General features: G+C 45.6%; 2 protein-coding genes across 2 annotated transcripts; both read right to left on the reverse strand.

Moving 5' to 3' along the window:
- Nucleotides 1-113: 113 nt before the first annotated feature.
- On the reverse strand, nt 114-7313 carry s100v2 (S100 calcium binding protein V2). The gene is made up of 3 exons (XM_068747283.1): nt 7243-7313; nt 2788-2919; nt 114-1740 (listed from the first exon to the last, which is right to left on the reverse strand). The coding sequence occupies exons 1-3, from the start codon at nt 7249-7251 to the stop codon at nt 1570-1572; spliced, it is 312 nt and encodes a 103-aa protein (XP_068603384.1). The 5' UTR covers nt 7252-7313; the 3' UTR covers nt 114-1569.
- Nucleotides 7314-15399: 8086 nt separating this feature from the next.
- Nucleotides 15400-20706, reverse strand: thap7 (THAP domain containing 7). Its single transcript, XM_068747632.1, has 5 exons — nt 20627-20706; nt 18927-19064; nt 17811-17865; nt 15934-16458; nt 15400-15825 (listed from the first exon to the last, which is right to left on the reverse strand). The coding sequence occupies exons 1-5, from the start codon at nt 20704-20706 to the stop codon at nt 15400-15402; spliced, it is 1224 nt and encodes a 407-aa protein (XP_068603733.1).
- Nucleotides 20707-23311: the final 2605 nt, after the last annotated feature.

The raw sequence follows: 23311 nt of genomic DNA on the forward strand, positions 1-23311 counted from the left end.
TCGCTCGCATTACAAACACCTAATTGATTCAGCAGATGATTTATCATATGAACTAATCTTGAATCAAGCACCCCCCCTCCCCCCCCCATGGAGCTCAAGAACGATTACACAACTCAAGTCCTGGCAGTGTCTTTATTGCATTATGTCGCTGGAGGTGCCCCACAGGTCAGAATAGAGAACTACACGACGTAAATATCCAGAAAATCCGGGCTCATCCAGGCCGAAGCGTTTCTAGCTGAAATCGATGAAACGATGAAGCACATATTTTGAGCCGTTTCCCCAGATGACAGACGTTAAGCAACAGTTAGCATCAGAGGGCGTGAACGTTTGACAGCACACGACCTTCCGGTGACCTTACATTTCTCATGCAGTAACTGATACTGAACCGAGTTCAAAGATTTAACTCTTTCAAAGAAGCTAACCTGCTGTTGTAAATATTTGTGATTAAACGCAGGATTTCGCATCAAATGGTATTTATGGAGAGTTAACTTCGCTACGTATTAATACAGGTTAGGTATGCGTGGAATGTGATTAGCTGGTGAAAGGATTCTGATTCTGCTCTTTGATAATTCGATGGCATTAAATGAGATTCCCTTTGATGGAGTCGACTTTTTCTAAACGGCCGGCATGGACAGAAAACAAGGCGGATTCTTTTTGGGCGGTAACCGAGCAGGAAAGCACCGTGGATCAGGGGAATCTTCGATTGGCCTCAAACTGTACGGTGTGAACGGGTGTCTGATAATGCCCCGCCCCCTTCCCACCAGCTACTGTGCACTAATTTAATCTTTATTTCACCAGGAAGTCCCTCGAGATGAAACCTCGTTTGGGAGGGAGACCCGAGTCAAAGGGATCGAAATGTGGAATTAGTGGATAAATTCAGTTAAAAGTATGAAACTAGTCTAGTCAAAGTGAAACGTAGGCCCGGCAGAAAGTACACGTAATACTGCAGGAGCTCATAAATGAAAGATGGTTCGACAGAAGAAGCCAAAGCGAGGGACAAACGATAGACGAGTGGGGAGCTGATCCGGAACTTGTAACACGGCAGCCTGAAGTATCGTGATTTTAGTTTTGACTACTAGGACAGACGCTAACGAATCATAAACATCCCCTCATACAAAAACGCAGTATACTACATGAGTACTGTGAACTAGGGGTGTAGTTGTGCAACTTCTCAGGCAGACTGACTCAGAAAGCGTTTCGGAGGGTTCAGATCCGCTCCAGATTCACGTTGTTCATTTCAGGAAAATGTTTACCTGGAAGAATGTTTGAATAAAAAAAAGCTTCTCCTGCTCTAAACTACGATAAACTAAACTATTGAGAACGCTACAAAAAGTCGCCTTTTGAAATGCTCTATTAACGAAAACTTGCTCGAATTGTGCTTTTATTCTACGAACTCGGCGGAATTGAAAGTTAAACTGGTGCGAAGGGTGTGAAGCGTAATCAGAGAGATTACAGCGTTTAAATCTATGATGTTTTCATCTTTAATATTTGCTGCGTGCACGTTGGACTCTGACGTGCACGCCGTGACCATGGCCGGGTTGCTGGCGGGCTGCGCCGAGCGCTCGCTCCTCACATCAGGATGCAGTTGCAGTTGCAGCCTTTCTGGCCCCCGAGGATTCCGTGCTGCGAGGTGGCTAACGTCTGGATTAGGCTCCAGAAATGCTTGAAGGAGACGCCCTCGCCGTCGCCGACGCCCATCTTTCTCAGGATCTCGCTCAGTCCTTGGTCTGTGCCGACTCCCTGTGGGAACAAACAAGGGCAGCAGCTGAACTCTGAACTCCACTTCATCACGACGCGGCTATGGTCAGCATTAGGGTAACAGAACCCTAATGCTAATGCTAATGCTAATGCTAAAGAACCCTAATGCTAATGCTAATGCTAAGGAACCCTAATGCTAATTCTTGCGTCTGCCACCACGGCCAGTTTTGGGAACATCATCATCAACACCTAAACAGAAAAGAACAAGAACATAGTGCGCCAAAGAGGAGCCGTCATGGACGGTGGACGGTGGACGACTCGGTGATTATTGAGTGATTATTCAGCGACGGATCGCGACTCTGCGTCGGCCCAGGAGATGTAACTGGACTTAAACAGCGCATTCACACTCCAGTGGGCGACTGCTGCCAGACCCACTGGGCTGCGTTTACAGTGACCTGCAGTAGACCATGTGCTAACATGCTAGATCGGGGGTGGGCAAACCTTTTGACTTTTACAGGTAGCAGTACAGGGCAAAGGTCAAAGATTGAGGTTTAATTATAATAAAACTTAATTTAATGATATAATTTGGACAAGTTCGGCGGGCCGGGTTAAATAGCCCAACGGGCCGCATATGGCCCCCGGGCCTTAGTTTGCCCATGCCTGTGCTAGGCAGTGTTTTAGTGTTGCCCTGCTGTCGCCCTTATTGGTGAAATAAATTGTGCTGCCGAGGCGCCATGTTTCCTTCTGGCTACCTGCTGGCTACCTGTTGGCTACCTGCTAGGCTACCTGCTGGCTACCTGCTAGGCTACCTGCTAGGCTACCTGCTAGGCTACCTGCTAGGCTACCTGTTGGCTACATGCTAGGCTACCTTCTAGGCTACCTGCTGGCTACCTGCTGGCTACCTGCTGGCCACCTGTTGGCTACCTTCTAGGCTACCTGCTAGGCTACCTGCTAGGCTACCTGCTAGGCTACCTGCTGGAATTGATGAGGGAATCATTTGCAAAACATGGCAAGCGATTCCACGGAATTGAAACACTGGGAGCCGGTTCTCAACCCCCCCCCCCCAACGCAGAGACTGAAGGAGCTTACCTTGACCAGGTTGGGCAGCTGTTTGGACAAGAGATTTTTGAATTCGTCAGTTTTCAGAGTTGATGAATTGTCAGCCGACGCAGAGTGGAACTGGGTGACCATCGTGCTGATGGCATTCTCGAGGTCTGAATACTGTGGAGAAGAAGAAGAATGAACAATATGGCCCCGCCCAGATCTAATCACCTTTATTACGAGTTACACTGCCCTCCAATGTCGGCACAATGTCACGTAATCACCGTCTTGTTCACTGTTATCATGCTCACCATAAACTACAATGATGAATTTTCAGTTTTATTCCCTCTCACAGAGTCCAATTCAATTATAAATACATCTGTTGAGTTTCAACATGGAATTCATGCTGTTGGGGGAATTCCAGAAATGTAAGAAGAGCACGGAGAAGCAGAAAAGGAAGGAACTTTTGTTCAGCTGCTCTTGATTATATGCTCATTTTAGTGGAGCAAAAGAAAAAAAATATAAATAAATCAGACGTCTTCTGAGGACATGACATGATCATGGTTGGGAAAACAGGAACATCCATTTCTTCTCCTTCTCTCCTCTACTGAAGTACCAGGAGGACATCAAGTATACATTAAAGGAGACATATTCTACCCTTTCTCCACAAGTTAACGCAGTTCCCAGACACTTTTATGAAATATCTGAGCCAGTTTTTGTTCAAAATAGCAAACAGGTGCTGCAGGACATTGTCCCTCATTTCTGTCTCAAACAGATGCTGCAGGACAGCGTCCCTCATTTCTGTCTCTAACAGATGCTGCAGGACAGCGTCCCTCATTTCTGTCTCAAACAGATGCTGCAGGACAGCGTCCCTCATTTCTGTCTCAAACAGATGCTGCAGGACAGCGTCCCTCATTTCTGTCTCAAGCAGATGCTGCAGGACAGCGTCCCTCATTTCTGTCTCAAACAGATGCTGCAGGACAGCGTCCCTCATTTCTGTCTCACACAGATGCTGCAGGACAGCGTCCCTCATTTCTGTCTCAAACAGATGCTGCAGGACAGCGTCCCTCATTTCTGTCTCAAACAGATGCTGCAGGACAGCGTCCCTCATTTCTGTCTCAAACAGATGCTGCAGGACAGCGTCCCTCAATTCTGTCTCAAACAGTTCTGCCAGAAACGCTCTAAACCCGGAAGCAAAAGTACGTTCATAGCGAGCACGTGCGCAGCAGCGCTACCATGGTAACCGTGAGGGACTTTTTGAGCACACAAAAAACATTTTTGCCAATTTTCGCTGAAATATTACCACAAAAAATAAACGTCATCCACTCTGTTCTTCTTCACCCACACGGCGGGATGACGGCAATAAACTCAGGATGGAATAAAAAAGCTTTGAATCCTCCACCCCCCCCCCCCCCGAGGCCGCCTCACCTGAGTGCGAGCAGCGGCTCGACTCCGAGCTCCTCCCGGATGACGGAGCGTCTCACCCGATCTCTAAGGGAGAGCCCAGCGACCCGACGGAGGAAGCTCATTTCAGCCGCATGTCGATTATTAATCTCATAATAATGTGGCTATGGCTCGGGTCAGTGGTCGGTTGTATCAAAGGACCATGAATGGGACTCAAACCCATGACCACTGCGTGAGTACTTTAGATGCGAGTTCCCGATTACACTGATCATGACTCGCTGTTCACGCAGCTACTGCGTCTTTCGACATTCTTCTGTTAAGTTGCTGAGCACACGAAGCCCAGCAGGAATAACTCAATCAATAAAACAACAGAGTACTAAGTCACCCCCCCCCCCCCGCCCCCCCCCCCCCAGCTCCCCCCCAGCTCAACTCATGTCATTGCACGCAGCCGCGACTAATGCAAAGCTAAATGTGGTTGAACAAGTTCTGTGTTGTAGTGATGAGTTGGTAGTGAAGTAAACCTTCCAAACGCAGCCGGCCTCATTTATCTTGAGGGAAACGTCAGTCTTGGTAATTTGTCTTTGTGATTTATTGTAATTTATGTAATTTATTGTCGTTTTGCATCTGTGGTGTGATTTATTTTAAATTTATTGTTAGTCTGCATCTGTGGTGTAAAATTATTTTTAGTTTTCCAATGTTATTCTGCATCAATTGAGTTATTTAATATTGGTTTTATTTGTATTGTTAAATGTCGATGATTTATGTACGAAGGATTTTCAACAGAAACAAGACCGCAAGGGCTTTTTTGAAATGCTCCTCTTAGACAGGATGTTTTACTGTACTTGTACTGTAATACATGCTACTGTGTGACTGTATTTGTACTGTAATACATACTATTGTTTGACTGTACTTGTACTGTAATACATGCTACTGTTTGACTGTATTTTTACTCTAACATTCTATCTAATAAATATATTCATTCATTCATTCATTCATCATCTCTAACTGCATAATGCTGTAGCAGCTAAGCTACAGAGGGTCCGTCTGCTGTTTGCTAACGACAGACGGACCCTGAAGGGAACAAAGTTTCTGCTTGATTTAACGAGCTGCAACGCTAAAAGCTGCAGCCTGTGAAGTTTCATTGAGAGGCAACAAAATGTCTGCCTGGCTATTATATTCAGCGTGGACATTCGTGGAGAAGAGGCTGCCTATCCGTGCAGCTCGCTACGCTCTGCCTAGCTATTCAACGCATGCAGCCCAACAGCTTTGTCGGACCACGCCCTGACCGATGCGCCACAAGCTGCTGCAAGTCTTCTCATTTTTTATCCCACAGACTGCAAATCACAGAAAACTGCAGACGACAGAAACACCTTCAGTTCTGGCAAAGCTACGCGGAAGCGTAGCTTTGTAAGCTACGATGCAAATACCTCACGCTGGAAAACGTTTAACAAAACAGATTAAATTCTAGGAAGAAAAAAGTTCAAGCTCGCGTGTAAAATCGAACCGCCAAACTAAACTGGTGCAAAATTCAAACAAAATGTATTCCATGTCACTTAATTGTGTTTAATGCAAACAAAAAATAGTCTACAAACAAACTATTAATTTAAATGTTTAAAGACTGTCAGCGGTGGTTTACGTCCCTCGGTCGGGATACTGTCCCCACAAGGTCGGTAAGAAAGGGAAAAACAACCTAACAAACGTTTAATTGTTCTAATTCATGTGGAAAAGAAGAAAGAAAAATCAAATCTGAGATGATATTACAAAAAATAATGTGACAACTGGGTGTGTCCACAAGTGGGCGGGGTTTGCATGAGAAACTTCTGGAATGTGATTGGCCATCCCGAGTTCCAGCCGATCATCTTTGAGTATAATTCGGGTTAGTGAGTGAGACGCTCTGGAAGAGAAAGATTGTTCAACGTGTTGCTGGTTGCTGGTTGCTTTTGTTTGGAGTGAAAACAGTCGGGACACACGAGTCTTCAGCTAATAAGACTAAATAGCCTGTTCCTGTTCCGCGAAGAACCCGCAGAGCACCTTTTCTTTGTCCCCTCCCTGTTCACCCCGACATTCTTACGCATCTTGTCCCGTTCCTCTGGGGGTGAACCGTTTGTCCCCTCCCTGTTCACCATCTTGTCTCGGTCCTCTGGGGATGAACCGTTTGTCCCCTCCCTGTTCACCATCTTGTCTCGGTCCTCTGGGGGTGAACCGTTTGTCCCCTCCCTGTTCACCATCTTGTCTCGGTCCTCTGGGGGTGACCCGTTTGTGAAACACATTAAACGTCTCACTCGTGTGTAACTAATGTTTTTAATGAAATACTGCACTACACTCATCGCCTGCTTTTGTTCCAGAAGGCGAGCTTCAGTGCTGCCCCCCCCCCCCCTCCCCCCCTGCCACACCCACATCCCGCCATTTCTCCTCAGGTAGCCGTCGGGCTGAAACTCAGGTGAGATCACCCCCCGGACCGGAGCTACAAATCCAGATCGAGTTCTGCAACCTTCTACCTGAGCCGAGCGGGATCCCGGCGATCTAGCCCCGCCCCCTTTCACTGTTGCAGCACACGATGCATTCTTGCACAACCATGATCAGCACACAGGTGAGTGAGCTGCCCCCCCCCCCCCCCCCCCCCCGCACGCCCCTGAATTAGGCGGCATCCGAACGCTCTCTCTTATGCAGAATCTTGACTTTACAGTAATACTCGCGCGTGTATTAATACTCGAGCGGGTACTCTGGATGCCAGACCGTTTTCCTGCGGTCGCCTCTCTCTCTCTCTCTCTCTCTCTCTCAGGGAGGGGCCGCTCCGGATATTCCTCCGTTCGGTGGAAAGTTTCAGACGTTTCTGTTCTCCGGGCTTCAGGCGCGTCTTCAGCCGGAAGCCGCTCCGGACGAGGCTTTAACCAGAGTGCGTGCGTCCCCGTATGAAGTAGTAGTAGTAGTAGTAGTAGTAGTAGTAGTAGTAGTATCAGGAGCCGTCCGCCCCGTTAAAAGCAGTTTGAACCTCCACCGTGACGCGTCTCGCTCAGCTTGAAGTTGCGTGTTGTTGCGTGATGTTGCGTGATGGTGCGTGTTGGTGCGTGATGGCGCGTGATGGTGCGTGATTCCTACCTCGGGCATGTCGGCGGGGCTTCGAGCGGGCTGCTGTTCTCTCTGCGGTTCTTCCTGCGTGTCTCCGTGGATCCTGCTGCTGCTGTCCCGCGGCGGCTTCCTGGATCCTCCCTCTCCAGGAGGGAGGGAGCTCCGATCATGGGTTTTCCATTTGAGCGTGGATAATGCGCTGAAGCGCGCGCGCGCGCACGCACGCGCACACACACACACACACACACACACACACACTTTCCTGAGGATGACGGCGGGATTGGTAAACCTGGATCTTCATCTGTGGCGAACTCGAATAATTCAAAGTCATTACAAGACGCTAAAATCACGAGAACAGAAGTTATAACACAATGCGAGAAGAACCCCAAAAACATGAAGAACCCAAAAACATGAAGAACCGCTTCAGTCCGGTGAAGTCCAGACATCGATCTGACCCATGACCCAAAGAACGCTTTGCCTCACAGCCCAAAGTACAAATGTCAGGATCGTGAGGAATGTGAGTTCTAATGTGAGTTCTAAATGTGAGTTCTAATGTGATTTCTAAATGTGAGTTCTAAATGTGAGATCTAAATGTGAGTTCTAATGTGAGATCTAAATGTGAGTTCTAATGTGAGTTCTAATGTGAGTTCTAAGTTCTAAATATGAGTTCTAAAAGTGAGTTCTAATGTGAGTTCTAATGTGAGTTCTAATGTGAGCTCTAAATGTGAGTTCTAAATGTGAGATCTAAATGTGAGTTCTAATGTGAACTCTAAATGTGAGTTCTAATGTGAGTTCTAATGTGAGTTCTAAGTTCTAAATGTGAGTTCTAAAAGTGAGTTCTAATGTGAGTTCTAATGTGAGCTCTAAATGTGAGTTCTAATGTGAGTTCTAATGTGAGTTCTAATGTGAGTTCTAATGTGATTTCTAAATGTGAGTTCTAAATGTGAGTTCTAAATGTGAGTTCTAATGTGAGATCTAAATGTGAGTTCTAATGTGAGATCTAAATGTGAGTTCTAATGTGAGTTCTAATGTGAGTTCTAAGTTCTAAATATGAGTTCTAAAAGTGAGTTCTAATGTGAGTTCTAATGTGAGTTCTAATGTGAGCTCTAAATGTGAGTTCTAAATGTGAGATCTAAATGTGAGTTCTAATGTGAACTCTAAATGTGAGTTCTAATGTGAGTTCTAAATGTGAGTTCTAATGTGAGTTCTAAGTTCTAAATATGAGTTCTAAATGTGAGTTCTAAAAGTGAGTTCTAATGTGAGTTCTAATGTGAGCTCTAAATGTGAGTTCTAATGTGAGTTCTAATGTGAGCTCTAAATGTGAGTTCTAATGTGAGTTCTAAGTTCTAAATGTGAGTTCTAATGTGAGTTCTAATGTGAGCTCTAAATGTGAGCTCTAAATGTGCGTTCTAATGTGAGCTCTAAATGTGAGTTCTAATGTGAGTTCTAAATGTTAGTTCTAATGTGAGTTCTAATGTGAGCTCTAAATGTGAGTTCTAATGTGAGTTCTAATGTGAGCTCTAAATGTGAGTTCTAATGTGAGTTCTAATGTGAGTTCTAAATGTGAGCTCTAAATGTGAGTTCTAATGTGAGTTCTAAATGTGAGCTCTAAATGTGAGTTCTAAAAGTGAGTTCTAATGTGAGTTCTAAATGTGAGTTCTAATGTGAGTTCTAAATGTGAGTTATAATGTGAGTTCTAATGTGAGTTCTAAATGTGGGTTCTGATGTGAGCTCTAATGTGAGTTCTAAAAGTTTCCTTCCTCTAGTGAGCTTCATGGAAAGACCAAAGACAAGTAAAATGAAACGACACAAGGACAGAGTTAGGAACAGACGAGGAGTCTCTCTGGATAGCTGATCACGTGTCAGGGTGTGGCCACTTCCACCCGAGCCATGCACCCCCCCCCCCCCCCTTCTCTGACCACACCCCTACATTTATGCAGAATGTGATTGTTAGATTTAACTATTTAACCTCCAGATGAAGAGAAGCAGACGATCAGATCAGTTTATACTGGAAGGAGAAACAAGCTTCTCCGTAAACATCTAAATATAAAATGTGCTGCTTTAATCAGGATATTGTGTCTGAATCCCACCAAGCTGCTGATAAAGCCCTTTAACGCACGCTGCTGGATCACCTGGTCTGTTTGTGCAGGGGTCCCCAAACTGTTTCCTGTGGGGGCCACATAACGTCTCCCTTCTCTGATGGGGGGCCGGGGTCAGTTTGTACAGGAAAAGTGTGACGATGGCAGGGGGGCCTAAACATTTATTGTTTTCCAGACAGCCACCAAGTAACCCTTCACAGAAAAAGAGTCAGGAAATAAATAATAACACTATTAATAAAATAAATAATAACAATATTAATAAAATAAATAATAACACTATTAATAAAATAAATAATAACAGTATTAATAAAATAAATAATAACAATATTAATAAAATAAATAATAACACTATTAATAAAATAAATAATAACACTATTAATAAAATAAATAATAACACTATTAATACAATAAATAATAACACTATTAATAAAATAAATAATAACAATATTAATACAATAAATAATAACACTATTAATAAAATAAATAATAACTAAATAACCCTCTCCGGGTTCGTCACAGAAACAAAGTCCATGGAACATTAACTTTCTGGTCGTATGTGATCATCATTAAAATTGTCCCAAACAAAAGGAAGAATGCTTTTCTTCATAATATTAATATATTCTTCTCTATCAATATTATTTTTAGGAAACAAAAGATTGAATTAATGACCCCTGTTAAATGCACCCCATTCCATTATTGATCCCCCACCGGCTACTCGTGTTGCATGGAAAGGAAAATAATAATTTTAAAAAACAAACGTTTTTTTTTTGTCTCTGGGATTGTTCAGGGGGCCGGGCCACATGTGGAGGCGGGCCGTAGTTTGGGGACCCCTGTGTTTGTGTGTCAGCTCGCTTTGAACTGAGTCCACATCTGGAAACATTTAGCAGTCCGAGTTGGACATGTTGAGGCTGGTATTCCACATCCTGCTAACGTTACCAACTGAAACATGATCCTTTTAATATTACAGCTTGATATGCACGCGTCCAGCCTTTTAACATTCTCTTTTCCCCCAGCTAAAAAAGGAGGGAGAGATAGAGAGAGAGAAGGAAACAGCCACAGCTGCATTCCTTCTATCCCGTTTTATGGCCTCTGTAGGAATGAGGGAAAAGCTCAAACACAAGAATTCCAGCAGACCGAGGATCCAACGTTATATGATCTCAGTCATTTAAAATGTGGCCCCATGGGTAGTGCAGTTAGCAGGAGCTAACGTAGCATTGGCAGTTTCTCCCTTGTGATGATGATGAATATATTTATTAGATAGAATGTTAGAGTACAAGTACAGTCACACAGTAGCATGTATTACAGTACAAGTACAGTCACACAGTAGCATGTATTACAGTACAAGTACAGTCAAACATCCTGTCTAAGAGGAGCATTTCAAAAAAGCCCTTGCGGTCTTGTTTCCGTTGAAAGTCCTTCGTACATAAATCATCCACATTTAACAATACAAATTTAACAATACAAATAAAAATAAAACCAATATTCAATAACTCAATTGATGCAGAATAACATTAGAAAAATAAAAATAAAATGATTTTACACCGCCGATGCAAACTAACCATTAATCTAAAATAAATTACACCCCTGATGCAAAATGACAATGAATGACAATAGATTACATAAATTACAATAAATTACAATAAATTACAATAAATTACTAAGACACTTCATATGTGCTGGTCTTAAGCCTGGATAAGTTGCGTCAGGAATGGAATCCGACGTAAACATTGTCCAAATCAAACGTGAATAAGAAAGACGTACCGAGGCCCGGGTTAACAACGACCACCAGCAGCGCTGTTAACCTGGGGGACGCTGGTGGACACTGGATGACTGAGGGTAAGACAGAGATGAAGAAGAGGAGGAAGACGAGTGCATCAGCAGCAAGAGAAGAAGGAATGGAAGAGTTCAGGACTGAGAGTAGAGACTCTGAATGTTGGGACGATGACGGGAAAAGCTAGAGAGCTGGTGATGATGATGAGGAGGAGGAGGAAGGTTGATGTGTGTCCAGGAGACCAGGAGGAAAGGAAGCAAGGCTAGAAGCTGAGGAGAAGGATTCAAGTTGTTCATAACGGAGGAGGAGTTATCTTGAAGGAGGAGTTGGTGTAGAGAGTTCTAGAGGAGAAGGAGAAGTTCTTACGCTCCACAGGTAGGAGGTGAGTTAGAGGAGAAGGAGAAGTTCTTACGCTCCACAGGTAGGAGGTGAGTTAGAGGAGAAGGAGAAGTTCTGGACTGACTTAGATGAAGTGGTTCAGAGCATCCTAGCAGTGAGAGAGTCCTGATTGGAGCAGACCTCAATGGGCGTGTTGGTGAAGGAAATAGAGGAGATGAAGAAGTGATGGACAAGTTTGGTGTTCAGGACAGGAACCTAGAAGGACAGATGGAGGTGGACTTTACCAAAAGGAGGGACATGGCAGTAGTTAACAGTTATCTCCAGAAGAGACTAGAACACAGGGTGACCTACAAGAGTGGAGGGAGGAGCACCAGGTGGACATCTTGTGTAGACGGAGCAGTTTAAAGGTGACTGTAAGGTCGTGGTATGAGAGAGTGTAGCCAGCCAGCATAGGCTGGTGGTGAGGAAGATGACTCTAGTGGTGAAGAAGAGGAAGAGGATGAAGGCAGAACAGAGGACAAAGTGGTGGAGGCTGAAGAACGAAGAGTGTTGTGTGGCTTTCAGGGAAGAGGTGAGACAGACGAGAGGCTTCCAGAAGACTGGAATACAACAGCTAAGGTGATCAGGGAGACAGGTAGGAGAGGACTGGGTGTGTCTTCTGGGAGGAAAGGAGATAAGGAGACCTGGTGGCGGAACCAGGAAGTGCAGAAGTGTAGACAGGAAAAGAGCTAACCTCTTTTCCTGTCTACACTTCTGCACTTCCTGGTGGGACATTGACCAATAGCGTGGCTCCAAAGTAAAAGTCCAAGGGCTAAACTGACCTGCCTGCAGTTCTGAACCGTCGCCCATTTCAAGTGTTTGCTTCATAAGGAAACACAAAAAAGGAAACGAAACACCCAAACTCTGGAGCAGTTGTCCTCCTCCATTCCCAAAGTGGCTGAGCGAAGGGAACGACAGCCACAGGACGACGCCCTGCCAGAGGTGAGGCTCATGTTAATTTCAGTCTGGGTGGGATCTCATATTCAGTTGCTATGGCTACAGTGTGTGTGGGGGGGGGGGGGGGGGTGCAGTGAGACAGCAAGACATTTGGAGAGGAAACAAACATGTTGACTTTCTTTTCAGGAGCCCAAAAAAAAGAAAACAATATATCTGAGGAAGAAAGACCGAAAGAAGACCTCAATCTGTCTGGACCTGGACCCCCCGGCCCCACAACCGTGAACCTTCTGGTTCCGGACTCCAATGTCCATCAACCCTCTGGACTGGGACCCATGAACTACTTTGTCTCTCCGGATGTGTGACTGCCTGTCTGATATCCATCCATCCATCTGATACAACCCAGCCGGTCAGACAGATGGCCGTCCACCACGAGCCTAGGTTCTGTTCAAGGTTTCTGCCTGTTAAATGGAAGTTTTTCTTTGCCTCCGTTGCCAAAGTTCTTGCTCTTGTGGGTCAAGTTGGGTTCTGTCTTTCGCTGCTACTCCTGTAAAGAAATAAAACTGAATTGAATGATGAAAAAAAATATAAAATAAAATAAAAATGAAAACTTGAATTTCTGACATTTTGTTTGACTCTTTTGAGTGAGGATGACACCACTCTTCCTCAGAAACACATAGAAAACATTAATTAGACATTAAATCAGAGAGCACAAACCTCCACCAAGCAGCTCGTTCCCCTCCTAACTGGATCTACACCGTCCACATGGTGATCCGGATCAGCACCAGAAGGTTCTAGATCTGGGGTGTCAAAGTCAAATGGACAGAGGGCCAAATAAAAAATGTAGCTACAAGCCGAGGGCCGGACTGATCGAATGCTCATTGATAAATGTTAAAATGGCCGCATATAGTCAAGCTGCTCTTTTAGATTGATCAACAGCTGGTCTATTCGCCCTGAACGGTGTTTCTGCTCACGTTTAAAGAGTTGCTTTTCTTCAGGGTAAACTTCATCACAAACTTTAAGCATACAGTCTTTGATGAAATCCCCATCTGTAAATGGCCGGGCTGATTTAGAGATCTAAAACTGCCCTTGACAACAGCCTGGCTTTGTGATTTGGCTTTTTTGAACAGAGCCTTGTTTTAATCCCTCAACCTTCTTGGCATCTTTGAACGAAAAGTCAAAGTGAAAGAGTTGATGTGTCCCCTTTATCTTCCTACTCGCTCTTTCCTCATCCCTCTTTTTTAAGACATGTAAATTAAATTACCCCCCCCCCCCCCCCCCTCGATGGTACAGGGGCTTGTTGACAGTTATAGCCGACCAGCCTACTTTGCATTCCAACGGCGGTGGAATCTTGTCTTTCTCGATGGGTCCATTTTTGAGCAGCCTCAGAAGTTGGACTGTGCGATTTACCTGCTGGAGTGAACTCTCCCGTGTCTAGCGGTGGCAGCGAGGTCCTTTTCTCCGAGTCAGAGCCGCTCACTTCGTCTGACAAGTATGACAGTTGATGTTGTTGACATTGTGGAGAGCCGCAAACTGACATTTTCTCCCTTTGTGTTCAGGTTTTGAGCCACCAGATCTAGGTTAAAGGTCGTGTCGCCCTGCGTGTAGATATGACAACACGAATGCTATTGGAGATCCATAGCATTTATAGCATTAGCATTTATAGCTTTATATAGCAGCTCTTTAGTCAGTATTTGTTCAGCAGCCTTTATGTTGTTTTGTTTCTCTCTGCTCCTGCTCTCTCTCTCTCTCTCTCTCTCTCTCTGTCTCTCAGCCCAGCTGGTCCAGACAGATGACATTGGACAGTCTTAGGTTCTGTCCAAGGTTTCTGCCTGATAAAGGGAAGTTTTTCTTGCCTCCATCTCCAAAGTTCTTGCTCTTTTGTGGGTCAAGTTGGGTTCTGTCTTTCCCTGCAAATCCTGTAAAGCAGGGGTCCCCAACCACCGGGTCGCAGCCCGGTACCGGTCCGTGAGGCATTTGTTACCGGGCCGCACAGAAAGAATGTATACAACTAATGTATACAATTTCCGTTGTATCGATTATTAGCGTCTAAAAGGTGTTTTATTTTGAAAAACGACCGGATTTTCTCCACCGTAACATTCGCCTGTGAATTTTCATGCTTTACGTGATACGTTACTAAAAACAGACGTGAACTAGCAAAGATTTAATTAAAAAACAAACGTCTTTGCAGAGCTTCTTTGCTAATGAGACAATCCAACTGAGGAGGAAGAAGAGGAGCTGATGACCTCCAAGAAAATAAAACCTCTTTTAACAGACAAACCAGGAGTCAGACTTAAAACTCGGTTTATTTACAACAGCTGATTCGCTTCGTTAACGAGCAACGAAGGGGTCAAAACTTATTCGGCACACAAAGACCAAGAAGCCTCGATTAAAACGCAAGAATGTGGAATTTATGACAGAAAAAAACGTGACTATGAAGGACAGAAGCAATTATTGAGACCACGACTAATGGTGAGTAGATATTGGTGTAATACTTGTTTAATAGTTATTGCAAGTGCATAATGTGATTATTAGTTTTACTGCTGCTAATACACATCTGTGTATCCACTCCTGATGCTGGTGTTTGGTGATGTGTCTGTACTTGTATGTTTTTTGTATTTTGTCATTACTGTTACATGTAGCACGACTTCACCGAGAAACGTTCCTAGTCTGTGAACCCTCATTGGGGGTTCTGATTCTGATAATCTAAAGTTTAGTGGTAAGATAATACTCCTATTTTTTATTTAATTACCCCCCCCACTGTAAAGTGTCTTGAGACGACTTTGTGTTGTGATCTGGCGCTATAGAAATAAAACTGAACTGAACTGAATGTGGAACACACGATGTGGGCCCCCAGCGAGGATGCTTCATCTTCATCACAGAGCACTGCCGGTTCTTAATAATAATAAAAATACATTTTATTTATATAGCGCTTTTCTGAGAACTCAAAGACGCTTTACAGTGCACATAAAAAATCTTGTCCTCCACAGCCAACAAGTCCCTCTGGTTTGGCCGGACAGTCTTTTAATGGTTCAGAATCTGCTGTCAGCTTATGAACTCGGTGCTGAGCTGCAGCTGAAACTCTTCCAGGTGCTCTTTAAGTTTCTCCCTCACGTCTTCTCTGCTTTCCACCAGCGCAGTGTTGCTAACTGAAGGCTCGTTGCTGTGTTGCCCATCACAGTCTCGCTCCACCCTGGGCAGAGCGCTGCTGATCCCGTTCTCTTCTTTAAGGTCCACATCCGACACCAGCAGGATCCGCGCTTCATCTGTGACTCCCTCCGTCTCGAGAACGCTTTGCAAACTATCGTCGGCAAGGAAAGGCACCAGAAGGACCCGTCCCTCGGCACCGTCGCGTATCCAATACAGCGGCTGCAGCGCGTCCGGGTGACGCTCCTCGCTGACAAATCGAGTCTCTGTCTCTCGCGTGTCAGAAAGTAGAAGCTTCTGTTGCGGGCCAAGAAACTGCCGACTCTGCACGCGAGTGTCAGTCAGACACACTCCAGCAGAACAAAGGTCAAGGCTTGGACTTTGAAGCAGAACTTCGGTACTTTTCCCTGGTAGACATTTTACTCTGACTACCTGCATGTCTTTGGTACTTCCATTTTCAGCGTGTTGGCTCTTCGGAGACTCCTCCGCTGCGGCCTGGGCGTGTTCCCGAGTGTTTGGAACGGTCGGGGCCTCCTGACTCCTACACTTTCCCTTCTCCCCCGGTGACAAGCTGTCCCTCTGATCCACATATCTGTCCTCACACACTCCAGACGCAGATCTAGCACCGGTCTCAGAGCTCCCTATGCCTCGTCTCTTCTTCCCACATGGTGCCGGGCTCGCCCTCTTTTTACAACCATCTTGCGAGAAAAGCAGAACCTGTTTCAGCCGTTTCTCACGTAGCCTCAGCACCGTCTTTCGCAGGCGGTTCTCCCGCCGTCTGGCTGCATGCAGCTGTTGTACGGCCTTCTCGAGGCTATCGATAGCCTCGTTGTACCGTCTTCTCCACAGCAGAGGACAGAGCTGAGCATAGCTGTGCTCCTTTGACAAGTGGAAGCCTGGAGCAGGAGGCAGGCGTCTCATATAGTTTGATGGAGACAGGGGACGAGGGACCTGTGGCTGGGGATCACATTCTTGCTTTGAGAGCTCCTCGAGTCCTGACGGCTCGTGAGAGGACACCCCCCTCTGGTCCGAGACCGAGGGTTCTCGAGGGTTCTCCTGGTGAACGGTGTCGATGTTTGTCCTGCAGGGGAGAGTTGAAGTAACAAATGTCTCAGCTTTTCAGTCACATCATGCAACACGCACCTGTACGCTCAACTCATAGCACATCGTTTAATGGCGACTCAGCGTTACGACGCGCTTTCGGAAACTCAAAAGTCTGTGTTTAGCAACAAGAAATTACGTTAGGACGAGCGGAATGCGGCGTGCAGTATAAATGTCCTGAACGCATGCAAACATAAAAAGGTTTTCATTCATTCATTCAGTCATTCATTCATTTTCAAGTCTGCTTCATCCGCCTTGTGGGACACACATACTGCTGGAGCCTATCCTCGCTCTCCTTTGGGCGAGAGGCGAAATCGTTTAGCGTCTTCGGAGCATAACTCCGTCGCTGCGTGAGGAGGAGCTGTAGTTGCATCATCAGTACAGGAATACTCCACAAGCATCGAGACACAGGAAATTCATTCTCCTTTGGTACAATGGTGCTAATTAAAGGTGGGAAGCAGAGCTGAGATGGGACAGAACATGCCGAGTCTCTCATCAGAATCAGGACCAAAATCAATTTAAAACCTACGGACTAATATGGATAATAATTAGGGGCGTCCCGATCAGGTTGTTTTGCCCCCCGAGTCCGAGTCATTTGATTTTGAACTGATAGGAGTCCCGATCAAATACTTCTATAATACATAAAAAAAATAAAGACGAGTGAAGAAACGGATCCAGGATGTCCCTTATTTGTTATTCTATTCATCTTATCTCAACATTTAACTCTTAAACGGAGCACTCGAACATTCAAGTCATAAATCAAATACTTTCTTCACTTTGGACTTGGACTAGAGCAACAGGAAATATTAAATACGAATATTTATAATAAACTGAACAGTTTATTATAAATATCATTTGGAGTCGGACATGCTTTAGTTAATTTGCCTTATCTAACATCAGAAATGGAAACCCAAGTATATACTGTATACAGTATTAGATTGCAATTAATTAAAAGGATAATTTAGGCAAAACAACCAAAGGAAATCATGCAAAGTAAAGAGCGAGCGTGTGGAAAGTCCGCGGGACGCATCACGACCAGGGCAGACGTGGGACATAACGTGGACGCGGTCCTCCTGAGCACCTCCCCACGCCGCTGCCTGTTCCGTGTCGATTAGAAATGCTTTGAAGCCGGACTCGATCGTTTATTCTTACCTGAGGTGAATGTCTTTTTGGCTCCTCGGTGTTCCTCGTCTTTTACGTTTGGTGGCTGAAAAGGAATCAAACACTGTCGGAAATGCGTCTTCCTTCAGTCTTCTGATTCCACTGTGAAGTAAAAGGGCAAAAAACGCTTTAGTGCAATACACAAACAGGTATTCGGTATATCCGGTACGTCGTAAACAGGCAGAGCAGTGAACAGGCAGGCCGTAAAGTCGAACCTGCATTCTGCGCTCACGGCGAATAACAAGAGACTCTGCCATGTTTGATATAAAGTACGGCCCTTTCATCTCTCACGTTATCGACTGCTTTGATTACCGTAATTCCCGGTGTACAAGCCGCTACTTTTTTCCAATATTTTGAACCTTGCGGTTTATGCAACGACGCGGCAAATTTACGTATATTTTCCCACTTTCGTTACGAGCCGTGTTTCGTTAAAGCCTATTTATTTTCGTTACGAAATTCACGCCCGCCCGCCCGGAGGGAAAGCCCCGCTTGCGCGTAGCTGGGGAGATCCGCGAGAAGGGCCCGGCGCTCGTCCAGAGTCGCCGCCGCCGGACCGCCGTACCCGGTCCCCGCCACCGGACCGCCGTACCCGGTCCCCGCTGCCTGCCCGCCATCCGCTACGCGGCGTCGGACGCGCCGCCCCGCGGGGAAGGAACCCGCCCCTGCCGCACCACGCTCCCGCGGACGGAGGATGAGGGGCACGGGGGCAAGGGGGACGGGGACACCCCGCCAGGCGGGCGCGCGCGGCGCGCAGCTTCCGACGGGCGGAGAGGGGAGGGCGACGGGGCGACTGCTCCCCCAGCCGCGGCTCGAGCCCAGCCCCGCTTCGCACCCCAGCCCGACCGACCCAGCCCTTAGAGCCAATCCTTATCCCGAAGTTACGGATCTGATTTGCCGACTTCCCTTATTCTAACATGCCAGAGGCTGTTCACCTTGGAGACCTGCTGCGGATATCGTTACGAGCCGTGTTCCGTTAAATATCATTTGTTTCAATGTACCGGTAGACACCTGCAGTTTACGAATATGTGCGGCTTATTTTTGTACAAAATAAATATTTTTTTAAAATTCAGTGGGTGCGGCTTTTTCACAGGCGCGCATAATAGCCCAGCAATTACGGCAAGTTCTATCCATCATCTCTGGATTTATTGCCTCAGTCCACAGACCTGCATCCAGTCAGTTCAAAACTCTCCGGCGTGAAGTGTTTGGAGCAAAAATAGACGAAGTCCGTCCGAGGACGCCAGGAGGCGGCTCGGTGGGAGTGGGAGATCCAGAGAGTCCTCCGAGCCGCTCCTTTGGGTAACCTGAAACCACGATGGAACAACATGTTCAACATTTGGTCGAAAGGTTTTCACTTTACATCCTTTAGAGAAATGAGCTACTGAAACATGACAGACACGGACGATTTATCCTCAAAGAAAACGCCACAGCGAAAGCTAAAAAAGAAACAACTACGAGCTCAGCGTTCCGATACTAATATTATATATAAATATATAGTGAAGAAATGCTGAATTCCCTTCAGCAATAGCTGGAGGGTCAGAATGAAGAGGCCAGTTCTACGCAACAAGCGGAAGAAACACAGATTCCGCTTTGCAGTGTTAAAAACCAAACGTTAACAACGTTATTGATGAAATGTTTAAAAACGTTTAGAAGGAATACGGACAACGGAACTATTGCATCGGTGTTAAACTTAAATGATATTGGAAAAAAGGTTCTAAAATGTTTTGTCTGAGATCAGCACCCGCTGATATTTGTTGCGTAGAGATCAGTTCTCCGGCGCAGTGAAGGAGGGAACCCCCGAAAACATGGCTGAAGAAAGAAAAACCACGTCGTCGTCACAGTGGAGCAGAGAAGACGGTTTTTCTACCGCTGCGAAAGGTTCCTGTGAGCGACGACAACGTTCGCTCGATCGCTTTACGGTAGGTCGTAAAAACACGTAAAAACACGTAAAAACGCATAAAAACACGTAAAAACGCATAAAAACACGTAAAAACGCATAAAAACACGTAAACAGACGAGCGCAGTTCTAAAGTCGACGACTACCTGTATACATATTAGCATGCATTATAATGCAATGACAATAATACACACACACACACACACACACACTCTCACACAGACACACACAGACAGACACACACACACACACACACACGCACACACACACAGACACAGACACACACACAGACACAGACAGACACACACACACACACACTCTCACACAGACACACACACACACACACACTCTCACACAGACAGACACATACACACACACACACACAGACACACACACGCACACACACACAGACACACACACACACACACCCACCCACACTCTCACACAGACACACACAGACACACACACACAGACACACACACACACACACAGACACAGACAGACACACACACACACACACACACGCACACACACACAGACACAGACACACACAGACACAGACACACACACTCTCACACAGACACACACAGACACACACAGACAGACAGACACACACACACACACACGCACACACACACAGACACACACACACACACACACTCTCACACAGACACACACACACAGACACACACACACACACACACAGACACACACAGACACAGACAGACACACACACACACACAGACACACACACGCACACACACACAGACACACACACACACACACACACAGACACACACACACACACACACACACACGCACACACACGCACACACACACAGACACACACACAGACACAGACAGACACACACACACACACACTCTCACACAGACACACACAGACACACACAGACACACACACACACACGCACACGCACACGCACACGCACACACACACACACTGCTCACTTATGGAAGGTGAGCCCAGCGTCTCGAGTTTGACGATTGTCCCGAGATTTACAGCCGCCGGCTGAGCAATGTCTCGGCATCTGATCAACAGAGAAAGAAGAAGTTATTTCCTCGTACAAATATCACGAAAGCTTAATTCCAGCATAACGTCCTCCGTGACTAAAGAATGAATGTACTAATCCTGCTACACATTGTGTAACAGTTAGCGTTTTAACGTGTATATCGTTGTTTTATCGTGTATATCATTCCTATATGGGCCTTCACACGATTTTGTTATGTCGGCATAATGACAATAAAGAATCTTGAGGAATCCCAACAGATCAATCGTCTCACTATTGATCTGCCGTTTTATATTCTCCATTGATTGAGAGTGAACGGCCGACGCATTGAAGGCTCGTCGGCGTCATTCCATTTACGGACGGGAACTAATCAATAGTTAGGAGTCGAGCGGAGCAACTTTATCCATTCTGAGATATTCAGTTTAGAAACTATTTCGTTTTTGGATTTTTCACCTGCGAGTATCAATGAATGAATGAATGAATATATTTATTAGATAGAATGTTAGAGTACAAGTACAGTCACACAGTAGCATGTATTACAGTACAAGTACAGTCAAACATCCTGTCTAAGAGGAGCATTTCTAAAAAGCCCTTGCGGTCTTGTTTCCGTTGAAATTCCTGAGTACATAAATCATCCACAATTAACAATACAAATAAAAATAAAAATAAAAATAAAACCAATATTAAATTGCTCAATTGATGCAACGTGACATTAGAAAAATAAAAATAAAATGATTTTACACCACTGATGCAAACTAACAATTAATCTAAAATAAATTACACCCCTGATGCAAAATGACAATGAATGACAATAAATTACAATAAATTACAATAAATTACTAAAGCAATTAATATGTACAACGTAGGTGGACAAAAAAAAGGGGGGGGGGGGGGGGGTTGATCCGGAGAGAGTCGTGATGACTATCTCCGTTTCTGTCCCCCTGAAAGGTGTATTTTTAGGGCCTTTTTGAAGGAGGCCAAAGAGGTGCATGTTTTGAGGGCAGGAGTCAAACAGTTCCACCCCTGGGGGGCAGTATTATAAAAAGATGATTTACCCATGTTGGTCCTATAGTAGGGGGTAATCAGGTTGTTGTTTGAGCTCCCTCTAGTGTTGTGGCTGTGGGTGTCACTAAATCTGTGGAGGTGTTTATTCAGGTATGCAGGGATTGAGGGGACTGAGGGCAGAGCTGCATTGACTATTTTAAATGCCAATCCCATTTTGAGTTGTTTAACCCTGTCTTCTACCCTGAGCCATTTTAGGCTAGCAAAATGTCCAGGAAGAAGGTGGGTCATGGGCCCCAGATTGAGGAGTAGCCGAATCAGTTTGTTTTGGGAGGTTTGGAGCCTGGTTTTCAGGGACATTTTGATGTTTGAATACCAGGAGGTGCTAGCATAGTCAAAAAGGGGCTGAACGAGGGCTGCAGCAAGCGTCCGGAGAGCACTTTTGTTGACAAAAGCAGACATTCTGCCCAAAAATCTTGTTCTCTGATTGACTTTTTTGATCACCTTAGTTGCCATACTATCGCCAGACAGGTATTTGTCAAGAACACAGCCCAAATAGGTAATCTCTTCTTTGCTGGAGATGACTGTATTATCGACTGTGACCTTGAAATCATCAACATTTATCTCACGTAGAGAGTGTTTAGACCCAAAAAGAATCGATTCGGTTTTACCAAGATGTAGTGACAGTTTGTTATCGGTAAGCCAAGTACGGATTCTGGTGAGCTCAGAGCTGAGAGCCTCCTCAACCTGCACTTTGTCCTCTCCCGAAATCAGGAGTGCTGAGTCATCAGCAAACAGGAACAATTTGCAGTTACAGGCAGCATTCATGTCGTTAATGTATAGGAGGAACAGTAACGGTCCTAGAATGCTGCCTTGAGGAACCCCACAGCTCACTGGGAGGGATGAGGACAAGGTTCCGTTTATGTCTACCATTTGTTCTCGTCCCTCAAGGTACGATTTCATCCGGTTTGTTGATGTGCTATCAAAACCAATCGCCCCTAGTTTATTCAATAGGATTGAATGGTTAACGGTGTCAAAGGCCTTCTGGAGGTCCAGCATGACCATGCCTCAGTATTTGCCCGAGTCTACTTCACGCTTGATGTAGTCGGTCAGATATATGAGGCACGTGTCAGTGGAGTGGGATGTTCTGAAGCCTGATTGGAATTCAAAGAGCAGGCTATGCTCGGCGAGGTAGCGGTTGATTTGCTCCTGGATTATTCTCTCCATGACCTTTGACATGGAGCAAAGGATGGAAACAGGGCGGTAGTTGCCAGGTTCTAATTTGTTTCCTTTTTTATAGAGGGATAACCCGCGCCGTCTTGAATTCCTGTGGGACGTGGCACTGATTGATGGATAAATTTATCAGATGGGTTACCACGGGGGCGATAGAGACAGCTGCGTCTCTGAGGAACCGGGTGGGTATGTGGTCGAGGCCTGTGGCCTTGTTAGGTCGAAGGGCAATTAGTTGTTTTAGCACATCAACGGTATTTACAGGTGTGAAAGAGAAAGTGTCCTTTTTGGCACCTCGCTTCTCATAGTGATTCTGGATGTGGTCAGAACCGTACAGACCTGAATGCGGGGGGAGTTTGCTGACCAACAGGGGGCAATGGTGGTGAAAAAGCTG

This window comes from Brachionichthys hirsutus, chromosome 13 (genome assembly GCF_040956055.1).
Source record: "Brachionichthys hirsutus isolate HB-005 chromosome 13, CSIRO-AGI_Bhir_v1, whole genome shotgun sequence".
NCBI classification, from domain to species: domain Eukaryota; kingdom Metazoa; phylum Chordata; class Actinopteri; order Lophiiformes; family Brachionichthyidae; genus Brachionichthys; species Brachionichthys hirsutus.